This window comes from Gymnogyps californianus, chromosome 2 (genome assembly GCF_018139145.2).
Source record: "Gymnogyps californianus isolate 813 chromosome 2, ASM1813914v2, whole genome shotgun sequence".
NCBI lineage: Eukaryota > Metazoa > Chordata > Aves > Accipitriformes > Cathartidae > Gymnogyps > Gymnogyps californianus.
This window is the reverse complement of record NC_059472.1, coordinates 25157095-25177137: the sequence shown is the minus strand read 5'-3', so window position 1 is coordinate 25177137 and position 20043 is coordinate 25157095. Positions and strand designations below refer to the sequence as shown.

Below are 20043 nucleotides of genomic sequence, written 5' to 3'. Positions count from 1 at the left end.
ACAGCCTGCGTGACGGCGTGCCGCTCCGCACGCAGCGAGCCCGGCCCGCGGGAGGGCGAGGGCGAGCGCCGGCCACCCGGCCACGCAGCCCCGGCCAGCCCTTGGGACCCGCCAACACCTCACCTGCCCCTCGCGCCGCTCCCGCGCGCGGCCCAGCCCACGTGCGTCCAACCCTCCCCCGGGCCCAACTCGGGTGAGACCATTCGGGAGCAGGGCGAGGGGGGGGCAGAACAGAAAAGGATCCTTCCCACCGCTTGCCCGAAGGGGGCGGTGTAGCTCCGCCTCCTCCCGCCCCCCCCCCCCCCGCTCCCTTCCTTCCTCCCTCCCTCCCTCCTTCCTTCACCGCGTGGGCGCGCGGCGCCGCGGGAGCGGCAGGGCGAACTCCGCCCCTCGGCGAGGCGGGCGCGGCGCTTTTCCCCTCAGCGGCGTCGCCTCAGCGGGAGGCGGCGCGGGCGGCCGGCCGGCCGGGCTGGTTCGGGCCGCGCCGCCCCAGGAGAATCCGAGCCGCGCTGAGGTGAGGGGAAGAGGGTGAGATGGCGTCGTGCGTGGGGAGCCGGACCCTGAGCAAGGACGACGTGAACTACCGCCTGCACTTCCGCATGATCAACGAGCAGCAGGTGGAGGACATCACGCTGGAGTTCTTCTACCGGCCGCACACCATCACCCTCCTCAGCTTCACCATCCTCAGCCTCATGGCCTTCGCCTTCACCAGGTGCGCGGCCCCCGGCGCTGCCGCGGGGATCCCCCGCCCCGCCCCTGGGTGCCGGCAGCGCCGCGGCCGCGCCTACCCGGCCCCGGGGCGAAGGGGGTTCCCAGACCGGGGGATGGGGAGGGGGCCGCTGCCGGTCCCCCGGCGGCGAGGACGGGCAGCGCGGCTCCGGCGGGTGGTGGTTCCTGCTGGGGGCGGGTTAACGGGAGACCTGGTGTCGGGCCGTGACTTGCTGTATGCTCTGCAGGCAGGGGTGTTGCATCGCTAGCTGGCTGGAGAGCACCCTGCTCGGGAGGCCCTCCTTTCGGAGAGCGGTTATCCTCCTCTGCTACGTTTCCTGGGAACTTGTTGATCATTTTGAGGTTCTCTGTTAAAGTCTTTACCAAAGCATGTTTTTCAAGCAGTTGCCAAAAATGGCTTTTATTAGATATCAAGAAGCCCAGCAACGACATCGCTCAAGTAGATAATTTACCAAGCGTTCAGTGGACGCAAGTGACTGTTTTGTGTCATCATTTTTATACAACACACTTTGTGGCCAGTCGCACGTTGGCTTAGGCCCCGGTACTGATATGCTTAGCCGTGTCCTTTCCCCACCACAGGAACAGCTCTATGGACTTTGCCACTGCAGTCAGTCATGGAAATAAAGCTAAGAATGGACACAGTTATTTTCAGGAGCCTTATTTGTAAACAAAGGGTATAGCAGTGCAGTCTGAAGGGTATCTTGCAGTATTTTTCTAAGCTGTGCATACTTTTTATTGCCTCCTACTGAATGGGGCTGTGAAGATGATAACATAATCCTCCTTTAGGCTAAATCTGGGCAAACGGTGACTCCTGAGAGGTTTTGTCTGTGTGCATTGTTTTGGGCTCGTTTACACTTTTGTGGCATTGCATCTATACAATCACAGATTTCAGTGGCCTTGTTGATTAAACTCTGCATTTGACAGAAGAACATCATTACTTGTCCCTAGGCCTGATACACGGTTCAGTGTGTAATCTTCTATCTTATTCTAAGAATCCAAATGTATAGTTTTTATCAGCTATGAAAATAATGGTCAAGCCTGAGCTGAGAAAAGAGCATGAGGAAATGTAAAATAGCGTAGCTGCAAACGGTCTGAGGTGTGCCTTTTCTTGTTTCAACTTGTGTATGGCCCCAAGGAAGATATTTTTGGTGAACACATCACTTGTTCTACTTAGATCTTGTTACCTAAGCTAAGGTAGAATGTCCAAGGGATCTCTTCTTAACTCTTAAATCAGAGACATGTTTCTGTGCTTTGGTACAATGTTTAGAGAGCTTTGCTACAAGTGCTCCTCTTGTCCTGTCTCCCCTCGCCCTCTCGCTTTTCTCACTGTAGGGCTAATTTAGGTCAAACTTGTGAGTTACTAAGGGATTTTCATCCAAACATTGTTCTGGATTAGTTCAAAGGATTAATGGAATTGATAGCTCACCTTTGGGGAAGGAAAGGAATTTTGCCATTAATTCTTTCAAGCAGAGAATGAGCCAAGCAGCAATTTCAGAACTATGGAGTCTTCTAGGCCCAAAGAATATTGCTTCACTTCTGGGATGTTTGCATTTTTCCAAGAAGATTGCTAGCTTTTCTTTCCATTTGTCTTGCTAGCTTTCTAACTCTGACGACTTCAGTTTCATTTCTTTCCCCATCTGTCTCTGCTCTGCCTCACTTCCTGTGTTTAAATACCCGTTGACTTCTCTAACTCTTCTCTGTTTCTCCTCTTCTCAGGTTGTGGAAGCTGATTTTTGTTTTCTTCCCTCCTCCCCCCCACCCCACTATTTCCAACTATCGGAGGAGTTTCCTAAATCTCCTGGGTGATACCAGAGTGCTGCCTCTGTTGCCTTATTTGGGACACTACCCAAACCATATGTACTCTTTGAGAAACTGGGGGGGAGGACTGTCGTGGTTTAATCCCAGTCAGCAATTAAGCACCACGTAGCTGCTTCCCCCTCCCCCCCTCCCAGTGGGGTGGGGAGGAGGAAAAAAAGTAAAACTCATGGGTTGAGATAAGAACAGTTTAATAACTAAAGTAGAATAAAATACTCTACTAACTAATAATAGTAATAATAATTGTAATGAAAAGGAATATAACAAAAAAAAAGAAGGAACAACCAAGAAAAGACAAGCGATGCACAATGCAATTGCTCACCACCCGCTGACTGATGCCTGAGCAGCGATCCGCGCATCCCGGCCAACTCCCCCCTGTTTATATACTGGGCATGACGTTCCATGGTATGGAACATCCCTTTGGCTAGTTCGGGTCAGCTGTCCTGGCCATGCTCCCTCCCAGCTTCTTGCACACCTGGTTGCTGGCAGAGCATGGGAAACTGAAAAGTCCTTGGGTTAAGATAAGCACTACTTAGCAACAACTAAAACATCAGAGTGTTATCAATGTCATTCTCACACTAAACCCAAAACACAGCACTGTACCAGCTACTAAGAAGAAAATTAACTCTATCCCAGCTGAAACCAGGACAAGGACATAGTTCCCCACATGCTTACAGTATGTGCTCCCAGGTCTGGTCTTTCTATTCCCGTCAGTTTACGGCATTGAGTCTCCAGTGACTGTGTTCGTGTTTCCACCTTCTGGGTGCAAGGCGCTGTAGACTTTCCAGTAAGGTGTGACAAGTGATTCTTTGCTTCCTCTGTGCTGTCAATTGTTCCATAGCTCTCCTGGTCAATTTATTATGCAGGGGATTTTGTATGATACATTCATACTGATGTTGTTAAGTCAAATTTATTTTTTCAGGAACTTCAGCATAGGCAGAGGAAATTCTGCTTCCCTTAAAGTCTTTCTTGTCTCTTCTATAATTGTTTTATGTCAGAAATATGTGGGGGTTCAGAAAAACTTAGAAAATGCTTTTCCCGTGGATGTACCAAGCCATAATGTGGGGTCTCCCTTGGGATCACTGAGAGCAGCTGACACTGTCTTTGACCTGACAGATACGGGTGAAGCTGAACTTCAGATAGCAGTAATCTTCAGGTAGCTGTAATAATAATAATCCAGAAAAAGAAATCTGAATGTGTTTAACTTTTCCGTGTTAAAGTGGGGAGTAGAGGGTATTCTGTTTTTTAAAGCACATCCTTCTAGTGCTTCTGACAATGGCTGCAGCTGCCTTGGTTACTTCCTGCTGAATAAGCCAGACACAGGCTCCTCTGCTTCCAGGCTGTGCCCTGGAGCGGAGGAGGCGTGGAGTGGCTCTAGCTTTCCCTGTCCTCTTCCTCCCTGGAGAGAGGGATGTGGCCTTCTTTGAGCCCAGAGGCAACCAGCAGGAGGGCAGGTGGGTGCTGGAGGGGATATTTTGTGGAGCGCAACAACAGGACTGAGGAAGGTGATGGATTGGTAGCTTCTGGTGTGAAGTTGCAGGGGTTTGTGGAAGCAGGAGTAAGACCTATGAGGATGTAGGGCTGTTGTCTTTCACACCCCTTGATTAATGGAGTTGATTAAACTGGATTATTGTGCATTTAGGTTTGATTTGGGAAGTTATGGAAGACTTCCCCCCCCCCCCCCCCCAACATACTCTAAATTTAGTGTCCTAGCTATTTTTTCCTCAGTTAAGTATCCTCATGGTTTTTTTTTATTCACGATGTAATAACTTACTAGTTTACATTTTTGTAATGTGCCAGTGTAATGTAGTGCTCTGGAGCAGGGAGAAGAGCAGGAGAGAGGAAAAAGGTTATGCAGTTGTTATGTGCTTTGGTTTTTTATTATTTCTTCTACAAAAAGCCACAGAATTGAAAAATGCGCTGGTAAAGTGGGTTTAAATTGAGAGAATTTTCAGCTGTCCTCCCACGCAAGCTTTAGAAATCTTGTTTTTGCTGCATGAATGCTTATATTTCAAAGTCAGCATCAAAGTTCCTAAGGCTGAGGAGATGATTTAGCACATTTTCCTGATTGCAGCTTGTTGTGATTGTGTCTTTCCTCCAACAGTTATTTTGCTTCCCTCTTTCTTTTGGCGTTCCCCAAAATAGTTCTTCCAGGCATATACTGTAATTCTTATCCTAACTAGTGCACAGTAGTGAGTCTCTTGCTCCCACGTGTTTTTACCTGCTTCTGGCAAGAAGATTGGATGTCTGTCCCTTTTGAAAGGTATCTGCAAGCCAAAATGAAATGCCTCTACCACTCACTTGGAATGAAATGCAGTTTAACGCCGCATACAATATCTTTGTTGATTTTTGGGTGAAGCGATGCCAACAAGACTAGGACAGCTTTCCTGAAGCTGAGTAGTACTCAGCAAAGTGATATGCAAAGGTGAGGACCCTTCAGCCCAGTTGGTGCGACAATTAAGTGATGCGATCACAGTGTCTTTCACTTCTTCCTTGGCCATGCTGAGTTGTACAGTGATGTGACTCTAGTAATCTGTTCTCTCTTACAAAAAGAAATTCCCCCACTTCATGGCACCTGTGACAGCATGTGCGTGTGAGTTATTTGCATATGTTAAAACAGGAATATGGCTTTGCTGTCTGAGCCATCGGAGCCTGAGGCTCTGTCTGGGAAGTGCACTGGATGGCATGAGGCTCTTGAGATTGCCAAGGGAGCCAGAGTTAAGCTTTGGAACTCGGGGTTCACAGCTGGTGTAAAGTGTCAGCCTGTGCAGCATGCCTGCTGGAAAATGACTGGTAAGTCTGGACTGAGCTGGTTAAAAAAAAAAAAAAAAAAATGCTGTGGGGAGTCCCTGAGGCCTGCAGAGAAACCATTGATGTTTAATGTACTTTTTCCTACCATACAGTTAAACTAACACAGTGCTTAAATGTCTCACAATGATGAAAGTCTGCTGTGGAGCTGTTAAGGTTCAATTTTGAGGGAAAGGGAAATAATTTGGCAAAGTGAGAAATACTTTATAACTGCAGCAAATAGCTAATGTGGAGCGTGTTTATGCTGTCACAGATTCTTTACTGAACCATCCAGAAACGTGACAGATGCTCTGCCAGGAAGAGCTTTATCCCTCTCAAGTTTGCTGAGAATTTTTTGGTGTCATAGGTTGGGAATAAATAAAGAAATACATTTAAATAGATAAACTGATCTGAAGCACATGAAAATTACCCAGATAGTAAAACTTTAATTTGAGTTGTAGTGGGTGATACATTATGAAAGATGAGCTGTGCATATTATGGTAGTCTGAAGTTTGTTTCTAGTTGTATTACTGAAGTATCCTGGAAGCTGACTGCTGGTTAGAAGACTTGGGTGGGCCTTTTTTTCTTAATTTTGCTGCTGTACACTGTATTCTACCTGCCTGAAAAGAAGGACGACCTCAGTCAAGTTTGCCTTGGCATTCCAAACTGAATTCTTAGGTCTCTTTTCCGGCCATAATCTGCCAGTAGCACAAATAATACCTGGTATTTTGTTCAGAGCTTTGGCTTAATAGATCTAAAAGCAAGTTGATATTTTTCCCTGGTTCTTTTAAGTTTTGCTGTCTCTCTGTTATACACAGATTCTAAGCTGTATGATCATTATTTCCAAAGGCTGATTGTAATCATTATTTCCCCCCTCTCTGCACTCACCTCAGGCATTTGGCATTGGGAACGGGCCAAGGAAAGTGCAGGGGATTGTGAGCAGCACCAAAACAGCAGAGGGAAACGTAGGAATTGCATCCAGGCTTCCAGAGTTTTTGATCTAGGTCTCTGTTGCTGTGAAAAGTACTTTTGATGATGTTTCTGTGAACGTTAAAGCAGGAAGATTTTTTTCACCTTGTATTAAATTTAGTCATTGCTTCTGCATTGACTTCTAATAATGCTTATGGCTCGCATGTATTGATTATATGTTTAACTCCCTTGTAAGAAAGGGATACTCAGGAGTGCAGAGTGAAAAGCATTCAGTGCAGTTCCTGTCTTGTTACATAATCAGCATGCTTATTTCTTATACTTATTTCCATGTAGTCTGTATTTAAATAATATGATATCTTCAAATCCTTTCAACTTCATCCTTATAATGTACTTTAACACTTTGATGTTGTCTGTCTCTTCAGGGATGATTCTGTCCCAGAGGATAATATTTGGAGGGGTATCCTCTCTGTGATTTTCTTCTTTCTAATCATCAGTGTTCTTGCTTTTCCTAATGGTGAGTAAGGTTTATACTGTTTATACTTCACTTTTTGTAATGTGTGAATTTCTCTTTATTGCCACTGTATTTATTTTGATTTTTATGAAACTACCACTTTTAAATGTTTCTTTTTTTCTTTACTCTTTTGAATTCCTTTATGTTAAGGAACAGTCTAAAAATGGGTTGCAATCATACTGAGCAGAGATAACGGTAAAATGCAAGTTATTTATAGCTTCTCTATATCTAACAAGGAAGCCAGGTTTTCAAAATCAGTGTCTCTATTCGCAGGTGTGCAGTTGCAGCTCAGATTGCTAAGTAATGATGCTGCCAGATCCTTAAATAATGTTTAAAAGGAGTCTGCCTCAGTGTCTTTCTACAAATTCTCAGAGATATAACACCTTACATAAATCACCTTACCAGAAATTAGTGGTATTTAGAAATGGTTGAAGTCACATTACAGTGTAAAACCAGAGTTGCTCAGTAGAAATTTAAATTGGACAAAAGTTTTGGTAATTGTGTGAGGAGCAGAAAGTGCAAAAAGGTAAAAAACCTTGTGTGACACTTAATTCTGTGGAGGAAATGCTGTCTTCCTGTTGGTTTTGCATTTTGGGGGGGGTTTTGTTTTCTGGGTTTTTTTTAAATTTATTTATTATTTATTTATTTTTAATTTTTACTTATTGCTGTCAGCAAGAGCATAATTCTTGGGTCAAGTCTAAACTGTCTCAGGGTTGGCAGTGTTCATGAAAAAACAGTGATTGTGCTCAGGGCAGCTTTGTACTTCAGAGTTGGGAAGTGTTTTTCTCATATTTTAAAAATCATTAATCCATACTTTTCACAAAGTGCTCCCTGAAAAACTGAATGCCAGAGAAAAATGAGCTTTATGCGTACCGTGGTGAAAGAGCAGTCCGCAGTGTGTGCTGAAAATGTTTGTTCAGCCACTTGTTGCTACCTAAATGTATGATTCATGTTTAGAGGTTTTCCAGTTTCACCAGACTTACCTTCTCTGCTCTTCACATTAACTGAGAGGTTTTTAATCTAATAAAGTCTGTTTAATCACTGGCTCTAAAGTAAATAATGTTGACACTGGTAAATAGCATAGGTATCTTACTTCCTGTCAGATATGTGATACTCAGTTTGGAAGTTTTAGGAGGCCTGTTTGCTAACATTTCGTGGTCGTCTGAAGGCTAAGCACCATTTCTCTTTGCTAACAAACAGAAATTTGTATTTGATGACTTCATTGGGAGCAAGCCATGTGTGAGCTGTGGTCTAGAAACCAGATCAAGAGATCCTCAGGTGACACCTGAGATATGGTGTCTGCTGAGCAAACAGCATACTACTGTTCTGGAAACAACTCCATAAAAATAATGGAAAATTTTGTCTACACCCTACTAATTGGCAGTCTACTTTTCCTCTCTGAAATCTGCTGTTAGAGGTTGTTTTTTTGTTTTGTTTTGTTTTTTAACATAGAGCCCCAACATTTGGGTATATTACATAGTTTGACAGAGAACTGATCTGTGCTCATGCCAAATCCTCATATGAGATATACTCAAAAATAGATTATGTGGTTCTTATTGACTGTCTTCTAATAAGCTTTTTGTTTACTGTCTACAGGACCCTTTACACGTCCCCACCCTGCAATATGGAGAATGGTTTTTGGTAAGTTTTAAGTTGTGTTTCTGACTTTTTCAGTGCTTCTGCAGGACCGGCCGTTTTAGCTTTCAGATGAATGGAATTGTCATGAAACTTAATTGTGCACCACACAAACTTGTGTGAATGTCACTTCCCTCCCACTTCTGAGCAGTTGCTTATAATCTGTTCTTAGTTATATTTGGGAATGTCATTGTAGTTACTCTGTGTCAGGATGGTGTAAATTAAATCACCAGAAAGGGATCATTCATTCTGATACTCTGTTTTAATCCTGTTTTGTGTTTGTGCTTCCTAATCTCCTTCCCCCACACCCTTCCTACTGCCATCTCTTCCCACCCCAAAAAGGTTTGGGTTTTTTATAGCTACTGCCTATACTATCTGACTTCTAACTAAATCCAGTTTAGTAGGGTGCTTCTTTTCATTATTGGCAAAATATGCTATTATTTTATATGTTTATTAAATTGTATCATTGTATAGCTTAACATACATTTATTAATATTCTTAACATGTATATATTCGTATTCTTAACTTACAATTTCAGCAAAAATACCTGTAAATATTAGTTGCATTCATTGTTTGGAAAATAATTCTATTAACTACAAAACTAACTGAGTGAAATCCTGCTCCTTAAACATCTGAATTACATGGCAAAAACATAAGGAATTTTATTTTGTAATAATTCAGGGTTCACAGAGCATGTCCTAGACTTTAAGGACATTTGCAGAGAATTAGGCACATTTGATTTAAAAGCTGATCTGTTTCTTTTTAAGGGGACTGAATGTTTCTCTCTCCCACCACCTTATATAGCTAAAAATAAGTAGCCTCCCAAAGTAGCTGATTACTCATCTGTTGACATTGAGAGGATACTGCTGATTAGATAGTACTCGTTAAAGAATCCTGCTCCTTGTGAAGTTTGGGAAACACAGGTCCTACTGCTCATTTCAGGTTTCAGCAAATGTAAAGTAAAAGGTCACTCTCAATGTTGATACTGTCAGAGCTTGACCCCCTGTATTTTTGGGAAAAGGCTGCACGCAAAATTAAGAGCAACATTTTTCCCTGTGTAATTCTGCTTCTTCTGGCACGGCTTATTTAGCCATGCTTGAGGTCTCAGACCTGTTCAGTAGATGAAAGGCAGGAGTAGTGTCCCCTCAACATTTCAGGATGCACCCTTGCCTGCAGGCTGTACTTGTAGTAGTGTGGCATCTGTTTACCTGATGTGTTTTTAGGATGTACTGCAGAGGACAGTATGTATACTTTCTGTTCGTGTATGTGTACTTGAATGGAAGTTGTTCTCTAGCCTACACTGGGGATTAATAACACGTGAGTTCTGGTTATAGTTTAAAATATCTTTTCAGAATTGCTATAGTTTATTTTGGATGGCAAATAGTAAGTTTATTCACATTAATCTTTCTGCCTTCCATGACATTGCTGCAGGATACAAGTAAGTTTGAGTGCCAGACTGTGGAAATGGTGTTAGTGTTTATATGCCTCTTCCAAATAGATATCTGTGAACTTGTGAATAATGTAAACATATGCTCCCAATAGCAGCTTCCTCTACCCACAGATCTACACCTAGGACTCTTAACTTCTTACAAGTTTTTCTTTTTTAAAAAAATCCATATTCAGTCATTGAAGGAGAGAGGCAGTAGTCCCAAATGCAATAGTGTTTCCTAATTTATAATGGTGTGAAAACAAATAATAATCATCTTTAAAAGCTTCAAACAGCAAATTTTCCAGCTCACAAAAGTAACTCAAACATGCATTAGTTTATATTTATAACTACTTGTTATTGCCAGCATAGCTCAGAATTGCCGGGTGAAATTATTAAATTGATCTTTGTGTTGATATCTGCATATAGGCTTAGAGACCTGCGTTAATGAGACCAAGAATACTTAAAGCAAAGGGACAGAGCTAATCCAATCCTGGGGTCCTAATGTATCTCTTACTAAAGAGCTTCATGATGACAGCCTTATACTACTTGTGTCTAAACTGATTAGACTGATTTTGTTTTGATTGGGTTCATGCAGTCGAGCATATATTATATCACTTGAAACAGGAGGTGATATGAATGGCTGAGTGCTCAGAGATTACCATCTGAGTTGGGTCTTTTAAGCTTTTTTACATGTAGCCACTGTATGTAGAAAACTCATTTGTGCAAACTGGGCATGTATAGAGCAACAGTTTGAAAGCAGCTTTTTGGACTTTGTGTCCCAAGGAGTTTTGTGAGTGAACATGATTTTAAAGCTGAGTCTTTTTGCAGGTCTCAGTGTGCTCTATTTTCTGTTCCTGGTGTTCGTGCTCTTCCTTAACTTTGAGCAGGTAAAAGCAGTCATGTACTGGCTGGATCCTAATCTTCGATATGCCACAAGGGAAGCAGATATCATGGTATGTATCCATGGCATTTTATTGGACATTTTGGCTACTTTAGGCATGTTTTACATGAGTGGGAAGGGATAAATCTGAATTTGCTGGCATGAGCAGTGCAAATTTGTGCCTATACTTGACACAGTCAATGAGCCTTCTGTATCAACTGCTATTTATTTACACGGGAATCAGTAGGTGTGAAAAACAGTCTTCTCTGTATTTTTTTGTAATGCAGATATTCAGATGAGTGTGCAGTCGGGAGTGTAAGATATGTTTGCACTGGGCTGGCTTTGGATTCCTTTAAATAATAGATATGAGCCTGGATACTAAAAATAGACTTAGCAAGGTAGTATCTAAATGAGGCCTGTATGGTGTGTGTGTCCCAGATCAGTTTTTTTTGATGCCACAGTGCTGCACTCAAAGAACTTTGGTCTTGCCTTATTGCTCTGAGCTTAGTACATGACTGGCATGCTACTGAGTATGTGGAAGTCCAGGTACAGCAACTGCAGGGCTCTGCTGCCTTCCAGTCACCAGCTAAGCACTGATGCTGTTACCATTGGGAAATTACTTCCGTAGACCATGATCTGGAGTGGCGTGGAAAGCCAGGCTTGTTCTTCTGCCTGTTGAGCAGCTTGCAAAGAGTTTTCAGTACAGAGAACATTCCCCTTCGGGTGAGGACACTAGCACAGGGAGTTGAGGTAGTAAAAGGAGGCCTGGGAGAAGTATGTGAGGTATGTTGGGAGGCAGGCAGAAGAGGGTGTGAGCAGTTGAGCACCAAGCAGAAGAGGGTTACCGCATGGAGAGGCAAGAGTTGCCAGTCTTGTCCTCTTCATTATCGCATCAAATTACTGCCCACCACCTGACTAGCGTGCTTCCTTGCCCTTGGGTTTGCGCATCTGCGCACCGTGGTCAGCTGTTGTATAGTAGGTGCTGTTATAGGACTCGTGCCTCAAGAGTAAGGAAATACACTGATTGTCTTTGGCAAATAGCAATTTACTGCATATGCAAACTAGTGCACAGCACCTAATCAGCAGTGGCTGCAAACTCCCGCCCTGTAGCACATAAGAGGGAATGGAAATCTTTACAGTGCAGTAAGCTTACATTAGTTGATTGATAGTGAGGGCTGCATACAGGCTCCTTACCTGGAAAACTCTGGATGCTTCAGGTGTTGGACCTCAGCTGATCAGCAGCACGTGTTGTGCAACTCTAGCATCCAGAGCAGGGCTCTGACTTTCTGTTCTGCAGGAGACGGGTGGTGGTGGTGAGGCGTGGGCAGCCTGCTGTTAGGGTGGTGGGAGGACACATTGCTAAATGGAGCATGAGCATGGGGGTTAGTGATGTTGCTGAGCAACAAAAGGGAGCTGAGATGAGGAGTCTGTTGGTAAGTCAGATTCACCTGGCTCTCCTGTTGTTTAAGTGGGAAATAAATAGATTCAAGTCAGGAGAGGACTAGTATTACTACTGGCACAAAACCACAGTACAGCAGATTCCCTGACTGTAGCAGTCAGTGGAAACTTACTCTGTACTACTTTGCAGTCCTGATACTGTCACTTAAAGTTGGAGTAAATTTTTAGAGTGCAACTACAATGAAGGCTGCAGCTTGGTCTCTTGCACAGGGCTGGCAAAGTTGCTTGAGTATAAAAGAAAATTCAACACATTTCACTGTATGACTGGCAGAGCTGCAGCTGGAAAGATGAGATAGAGGGGGAAAAAGCCCCAGTAGAAATAAAAGCAAAAGCCCTGAAAAAAGCTTACTTTTGGAGTAACCTCCTTGTGTTCACTCATCATAGAGTTTTGGATATCATGGTGTAGCTAGGAGCCTGCAGCTTCCATTGTGCATTCCGTGCTTCTCATGCTGGCAAATGAGCCACTTTCAGATCTCTTTGGGTACGTGCACTAAAGCTGCAGCTTTGCCATCCTTAGGACAGGTGGTGCACCTTTCTCTGAATGACCAACAGCACTGGCATGTGCGAGAAGCAATACCATGCTTTCACTTCAGGGAGCACCAGCAGTAAGGGTTACTTGCAGTTTCATAGTGGGACTTAACTGCCTGCTGATAGAAATGTTTGTGTGAAATTGTGCATTCTTCTCTTTATGGAGACCAAGATTTAAATCTTTCTCTGCCATCCCCTTTTCAACTTGATCGTCGTTCATTTGTGCAGGATTAGCGATAGTTCTGGCCTGAAAGAGAATGGTTTCTTAATTCAACAGCACTGAGCAGTGCTGAGTTGTCACCTGCAGGTGGCAATGTATATTTTAGGAGGGTTGGAGAGCAGAGATTTTTTTAAATGTGTGTTTCCAGTTGGGAATAGTTCGGTTTATGCCCAATGACAAGACAGAACCCCACAGATGCAGCCTCCTGATGGCATACAGGTTGTTTTTGGTTTTTTTTTTTTTGTTAGGCAGTGATTTCTAGCACTTGCTGTACAACATGATAAGAGAACACATTTCCTTTGTTATTGATGGCTAGAATATTAATTAATATTCTTAAGGAATCTACCACTCATCTGTGACAAAACAGTTGCAAGTTCCCTTTGATTTTTATTTTTTTCTTAATTCAGCCCTGTGACTGAACTTTCTCAATATGAATGTGTTCTGGGAAATTGCTTTTGTAAGGAAAATAAGACACAAAAGATACTCAAATGAACATTGAGATGAGTAACATGACATCACAAACCGGTGAGGATTAGCCACTGATGAGCCACATCTGAACACCAGACAGCATGAAAATGGGGAAAGGTGGTTATTTCAAATCAAGACTCCAAAGCAAAGTAAATAACTATTTTCTGGAGTATTGTTTGCTGGTTTTATTATTATTGATTTTTATTGCTCCTGCTGTTCCTCTGTCGCATAAGAAATACATGCTCCTTCAGGCACCAAGGTCTATTCTATCTCCCTTTGAATTAGAGCTGTACTGTGATGACACTGAGTCTTAATACTGAAAGTTTTCCTGCAGAGTTTAGAAGGACAAGAAAGCAGAATAATGCTTATTTTAATATCCTTATAATTTCGGGCTTGTTGCACTGGACAGAAAGAAGTTTCTTCATTCTAGTGTTTCTGAAGTTGCCTGTTGATTGAGGTTTTTTGTTGGTTTTGTTTTGGTTTTTTGCATTAACAGGAGTATGCTGTGAACTGTCATGTTATCACCTGGGAGAGAATCCTCAGCCACTTTGATATATTTGCTTTTGGGCATTTCTGGGGCTGGGCTATGAAGGCTTTGCTGATCCGGAGCTATGGGCTGTGCTGGACTATTAGCATCACCTGGGAGCTCACTGAGGTAGGCCACTCATTTGTTAATTATAAGCAAACGTATGAGACTTGAATTGTTCTTGGGGGGAAGTGTGAATGTTACTAGAAGGATGACTCACTAGTTCTCAGTATAGATTTACATTTTAAGTCTTATAAACCAGGTGCTGAGCAACTGATGGAGTTGCATTAGTGGACAATAGCAAGCTGGGGTTTAGGTAAGTGACTTACTACTGCTTGAATAGGAGGGAAGTCTAGGCCAGCCTATTGGTGCCATCCATAATTTGTTTTTCTGCTGTTATGGGGGTCAACACTCATGCTACTTCAGATGTTGACTAATATTCCCTGATTCAGAGCAATTGTTCTCCTTTTTCACCTTGCAATATCTGTGACTTGTCATGATCCCCTTACCCCAAATACAACAGTATTACGCATTGTGTATTGTCGTGCATACTGTACAGTGAAATGGAGTTGAGGGATCCCCAAGGAAGGTGTGAGGGCCCATGAGGAGAAGTCTATATGGAACGGCAAGACACCATTCAGTGTGTTGTTTTCTGTTGTGAGGCCTGAGTGTGTAGCCCTTCTTTTGTTAAATTGTACCCCACAAGTCTAGTTTATTCATGTTCACTGACATGAAAATGTGATTATTTTTTTTTTTTCTTACTAGACCTGGATCTAAGCTAGTTCACATGCAGTGTAGTCCCCTGCACCATGGTTTGGAGGACCACTGGCTTACTTTTGTTATCTAGCTTTGCCACAGTTCTCCCAAGCACATGCTTAACAATTTGACTGTTGGCACTTTCACATCCTATTTTAGATAAAACAAAATACAGATACTTGACTTGATTCAGTCAACTGACTGTTACTTGGACTGCTGGTCCTTATTGTTAGATCTGTTTTAAGAATTCAAGCTGATTAATTGCTATTCTAAATATTTTCATTTGCATGTAACCTAGAGCTTTATTAGTACAATATGTGTCACCTAAAATCCAAGGATGCGTTTCTATAAAAATTAGTTTAATTTCATTATATTCCTTGATTGGACAATTCAGAGAAGAAAAATATCCAATTTTTATCAGCTTTTGGGACAGCATAGTCTAACCTGTCACACTTAAAATACTAAGTGTAGATATAAACACCTGAATTTAGTCTTTAAAATCATAGTTTTCTGTAGAGCTTGCTGTCCTGAGAATGCTTGGCTCATCTGACAAGGCATTTATAATTCAGAAACATAGATAAGGATTTAGTTGTCTAAAATTAAACTTCTGGGTTTGAAAATACTGGTGCCATGAGTTCTTTTTCAAAACATGTTTTTGTCCTGTGGCATTGAAGGATACACTGTTTTCAAAGCTGTTTTGAAACTGCATAAGATTGGGATTTCACAAGTACCCATCCACAAAAAACAACTTTGCTAGTTATTGTACTCATTTTTTCCCTCTGGAAAAGAATAAATTTGGATTTGTTTCACACACACTCTTATCGTTCAGTTGATCATCACACAACCATCGTCTTCAATTTGATACCGCATAGGGCGTCTAGTATTCCCTGTTGTTGAAAGGCAGATTATTGGAACAGACAATGTGTTGGGTAAGGTTCAACATATAGAGAGGTTATCACCACTCAAATGGATTTTTAATGAATTAGTTAATTCAGGAGAGTCATTAGAAACCTACAGAAGTTATCAGGGCAGTTACATAGGGATTTAACTGTGCATCTCCTATTAGCATTAATGGATTTCAGCTGGCTCCCCGTTCTGAAATGGGACACTTGGCTCATGCTTCATACTATCGGATTAAAGTTGGGATGCAGGCAGACCTTGGTCTCATTCTGAGAAAACAGCTAGCACCTTAGAGATGGTCTGGCTAACACCTGTGCTCTGGTTTTTGCTGCCTTATTATGTGTAACTTCTGGTGTCCTTGGCTGGATTATTGCAGATAGAGATTCGTAGCCTAGTGCCCCTTTCAGGTTAAATCAATTTAAAACATGAAAGGGAAACTGTAGCAGGATAATGAGCAACATTGTACAGCTTGGGTCCTGAAGAGAAATTCGAATTTTCTTTTCTACAGGTTGAAATTCCCATAGCCTTGTCAAAGAAAAACAAGTTGCTTTGATATACTTTTGCAAGAGTTTTCAAAGGAACTGTCATTGTCAATATCAGTCACTGTAATTTATTATAAATGGACCAGTATTCATTCTTTCTGTATACAGAAAACATTTTTCTTGTTCCTTTTCCCACATCTGATTTTTTCAGTATTTTATTTATACATCTGTTAACGTAAGATACTTTATTACAAAATCATACCAATAATCTTCCACACAGTGTATGTACATTAATTGACAAAAATTGTGCTGTTTTTGTGGAGGTAAGAATATTCTTTAGTTTGCTATGTGTTTTGTTAAGCATCTACTTGAATATTCCAAAGGGACTGCTTAACACATGGCTGTCTTTATTTCCAGTCCACAGCTAACTTTTTTTCAGTCTATTTTTTGGGTTGCTGTGATTTTTCTTGTAGAATAGAGAATAAAATTATTTTCTCTTAACGGAAAATGAAAGGCACTGAATCCATTTCTAGCTCTCAGTAAATTATGTTTGTGTCTTGCCTTAAGTCTGGCCAGTTGTCTCCTTCACTCTATCAAAAGTGTAAAGTCACCAAATGTATCTGTAAATGTATTTAATTGCCTTACTAATGCCTCAGTGGTATTCAGAAAGGAACAGGTTACTTCAGAGGTAAATGATTTGTGCACTTTCCAGGGGAAATCTTTAAGGGACTGAATATGTTTTGATATATCCAGATGGAGTCAGCTTTTCAGTCTGATGTTTGTTTCTGGCCTATTTTCCAGCATCTTCATCGTAAAAGTATCTTCATCATTAGCGCTGTCGTGGTTTAACCCCAGTCAGCAACTAAGCACCATGCAGCCGTTTCCCCCTCCCCCTCCCAGTGGGGTGAGGAGGAGGAAAGGAAAAAAAAAAAAAAGTAAAACTCGTGGGTTGAGATAAGAACAGTTTAATAACTAAAGTAAAATATAATACTAGCAATAAAAATAAATATAATAATATTTATGATGAAATATGATGAAAATGAAATATAATAATAGTAATGAAAAGGAATATAACAAAAAAGGAAGGGGGGGGAGGAAACAGTGATGCACAATGCAATTGCTCACCACCCGCTGACCGATGCCCAGTTAGTTCCCGAGCCGCAATCCGCGCCTCCCGGCCAACTCCCCCCATGTTTATATACTGGGCATGACGTTCCATGGTATGGAATATCCCTTTGGCTAGTTCAGGTCAGCTGCCCTGGCTATGCTCCCTCCCAGCTTCTTGCACACCTGCTTGCTGGCAGAGCATGGGAAACTGAAAAGTCCTTGGCTTAAGATAAGTGCTACTTAGCAACAACTAAAACATCAGAGTGTTATCAACATCATTCTCACACTAAATCCAAAACACAGCACTGTACCAGCTACTAAAAAGAAAGTTAACTCTATCCCAGCCGAAACCAGGACAAGCGCTTAGCAGAGACCGAGCAGGAAGGGAGAGTGGAATATCTTCTTAACTTCTTGAGCCATTCTGGATCAAGTATAGCAGCAAAGCTTGTAGTGTCTGAAATAGTGGTCAACTCTAAATCTTTTTACAGTCACTAAATTTCCTAAGAATAGTAAATGAAAGAAAGAGTTTTGAAATAGAACAAGTCTTAAGTCCTGAACTCCAACATGCTTTAGTACTGACAATTGTTACAAATGCATCCATTCTACTTACTGCATCTTGTTGCTGGTTTAGAAAACATACTTCTTAAAACTATTCAGCAAAAATAAAACAAAGATTCTTTTCAATTTATTTTTTTAAAACACAAAACGCCTTCTTTCCTCCAAGAAATGCAGTAGTTTTGCTTGTTTAATGCATTTCTATGAATGTTCTGTGTATCATCTTTGAGAGGCCAAGAGCTGCATGATATCTTTATATACAGCATAGCCCCAACAGGGAACGGTGAGAAGGAATCTCTGATGTCTTGTGTGGTTCTATCCAAGGCTTTCTGAAGTTAATGGAAGGATGCCCATCAAATTTCAGTGTTTGTGGCTCATGTCCTTGAAGTATGACATGTACTGAAAAGCTGATTTTTGAATGTGTACTTAAAAAGTGAATTGAGATGAATTCTGTGCTGTTCCTCACCCAGAATCTTTTTGCTGTATTCTGTAGCTCTTCTTCATGCACCTTCTGCCTAATTTTGCTGAATGCTGGTGGGATCAAGTCATTTTGGACATCCTGCTTTGTAACGGGGGTGGCATCTGGTTGGGCATGGTAGTTTGTCGTTTCTTGGAGATGAGGACCTATCACTGGGCAAGCTTCAAGTAGGTCTAAATTAAAGCTTGATAAACATTATGTTTGATGTTATAATATTAAATTCATTTCCTTGGGAAATAGATCTTCTTTGCATATGTAAAATGCATGTGGTATAGAAATAGCATGCAATCTGCATGTGCTAACAATGCTGTAAATTTATTTTAAATGTTAAAAATCCATCTCATGGTAATGCTACTGTACAGCATATATTTGTTAATATGATTATGTGTATATAATTTTCCTTTGCAATCTAAGTTACAAGCATTGATGCCAAATGAAAATATAAAGTAGTAAAGCTATTTGCATTTTCAGTTTATTTTGTACAAGTAAAACTTTGAAGAAGGCAGTGAACGAAACAAATTGTAATTGTTTTCTCATTATACAATGTTTTTCAACTACATTTGGGCTTACCTTGATGAGGCATTAGTGTGGCAATCTGTCAGCACTAGTTATAATTGCAGAAGAGGAGTCAGGCTGATTGTACCTGTGCTGTGAATTGCCTTACCCCATTGCTGACCCTCTAAAATAACTGGAGTAATTGCAAAATAAAGTAGCGTTTGTCCTGTAAAAGGGCAACAGCTTGTGGTCTAGTAAGTGTCAGTTCCTAGCTGTCCAGGTATGGTTTCTTCCATAGTTTTTTGCCCCTCTCCTGCCTTCTTCCCTGCCAGTTGGTGGCAAGCATGGTTATCTGCACGTTACCAATGGTATAGATGAAACGGGATCAAGTACAATGAATTGCCAAAGGATATTGCCTTGAGAGATGGAAAAGGAGCTTAAATCTTGACTTCCAAATTTGTACCCTACATGAACTTCTGTACTGCTTTCTTTTCTTACTCACAAATTTAATTGCTCTGAGACCCATCTAGCCTTTAGTCTCAATTCATTTTCGTGCATTTCAATTCAGAAGGAATAATGAGCATTATAGAGTTGATAGTCCCTCTGTTTTTAGAGACTTCACTGAAAGTTAAAACAGTAGAATATCTATGGCAGGACTAGTCTTTACTCTGTTTGTGGAATAATTTTTCCTCATGTTCTTTTAAATGCATGAGTAGATTTTTTTGGACCTTTAATATGAAGAGGAGCTGCATAGAATGAGAAGCTTTTGCTTGTGCCCTTTTGTTTTCTTTTTCGTTTTTTTCATTGAATAAACGTAGATCTTAAAGATTAGAAGGTTCCCCCAACCTAAGATCCCACTAGCCTAAAAGAACACAAGTATCAGAAATATCAAATCTGAATCTCCTTTTTTGTCCAGAAGGGCCAGAGAAATAACAGGGTGACAAATGACTTCTAGCCCCACTAGTCTTCCTTCAGAAAAGGAAACACTGAGTTTTTATTAGATTCCCTGTCCTTTGGATGCTGTTGCTCATCTGAATTAATGTTATCAAAAGCAAGAACCAGTAACACATCTGCCAGAAGAACCTACATTCACATCCCCTTTCAAAAGGGAATTTAAAAGCCTTCTAGCTTTTAACAGCACTATCGCATCTCTCCAGAAGATTTGCATGCATCTAATATCAGAACAGCAGGAGTTGTGTGTGCTGGAAATGCAGTATTTTGAAACCTGTGGAGCCAGCCCCTTATACAATTAATGAATAATGAATCTGACAAATTCTTGAAGGATTGATGTCGTTGAGCTCTAGAACAAGGAGTCTTCGGGATAAGAGCAGTGGCAACATGGACTAGGAAGAAA

General features: G+C 41.5%; 1 protein-coding gene across 2 annotated transcripts in view; it reads left to right on the top strand.

Annotated features, from left to right (window-relative positions):
* The first annotated feature begins 506 nt into the window (after positions 1-506).
* PTDSS1 (phosphatidylserine synthase 1) overlaps positions 507-20043 on the top strand; it is a 33677-nt gene continuing 14140 nt past the window's right edge. For both annotated transcript variants that reach the window (XM_050892313.1, XM_050892312.1), the window contains exons 1-6: positions 507-712; positions 6684-6775; positions 8369-8413; positions 10665-10789; positions 13887-14045; positions 18210-18361. In XM_050892313.1, the coding sequence (XP_050748270.1) occupies positions 534-712; positions 6684-6775; positions 8369-8413; positions 10665-10789; positions 13887-14045; positions 18210-18361 (752 nt within the window). In that variant the 5' untranslated portion in view covers positions 507-533. The remainder of the gene's footprint in view (positions 713-6683; positions 6776-8368; positions 8414-10664; positions 10790-13886; positions 14046-18209; positions 18362-20043) is intronic.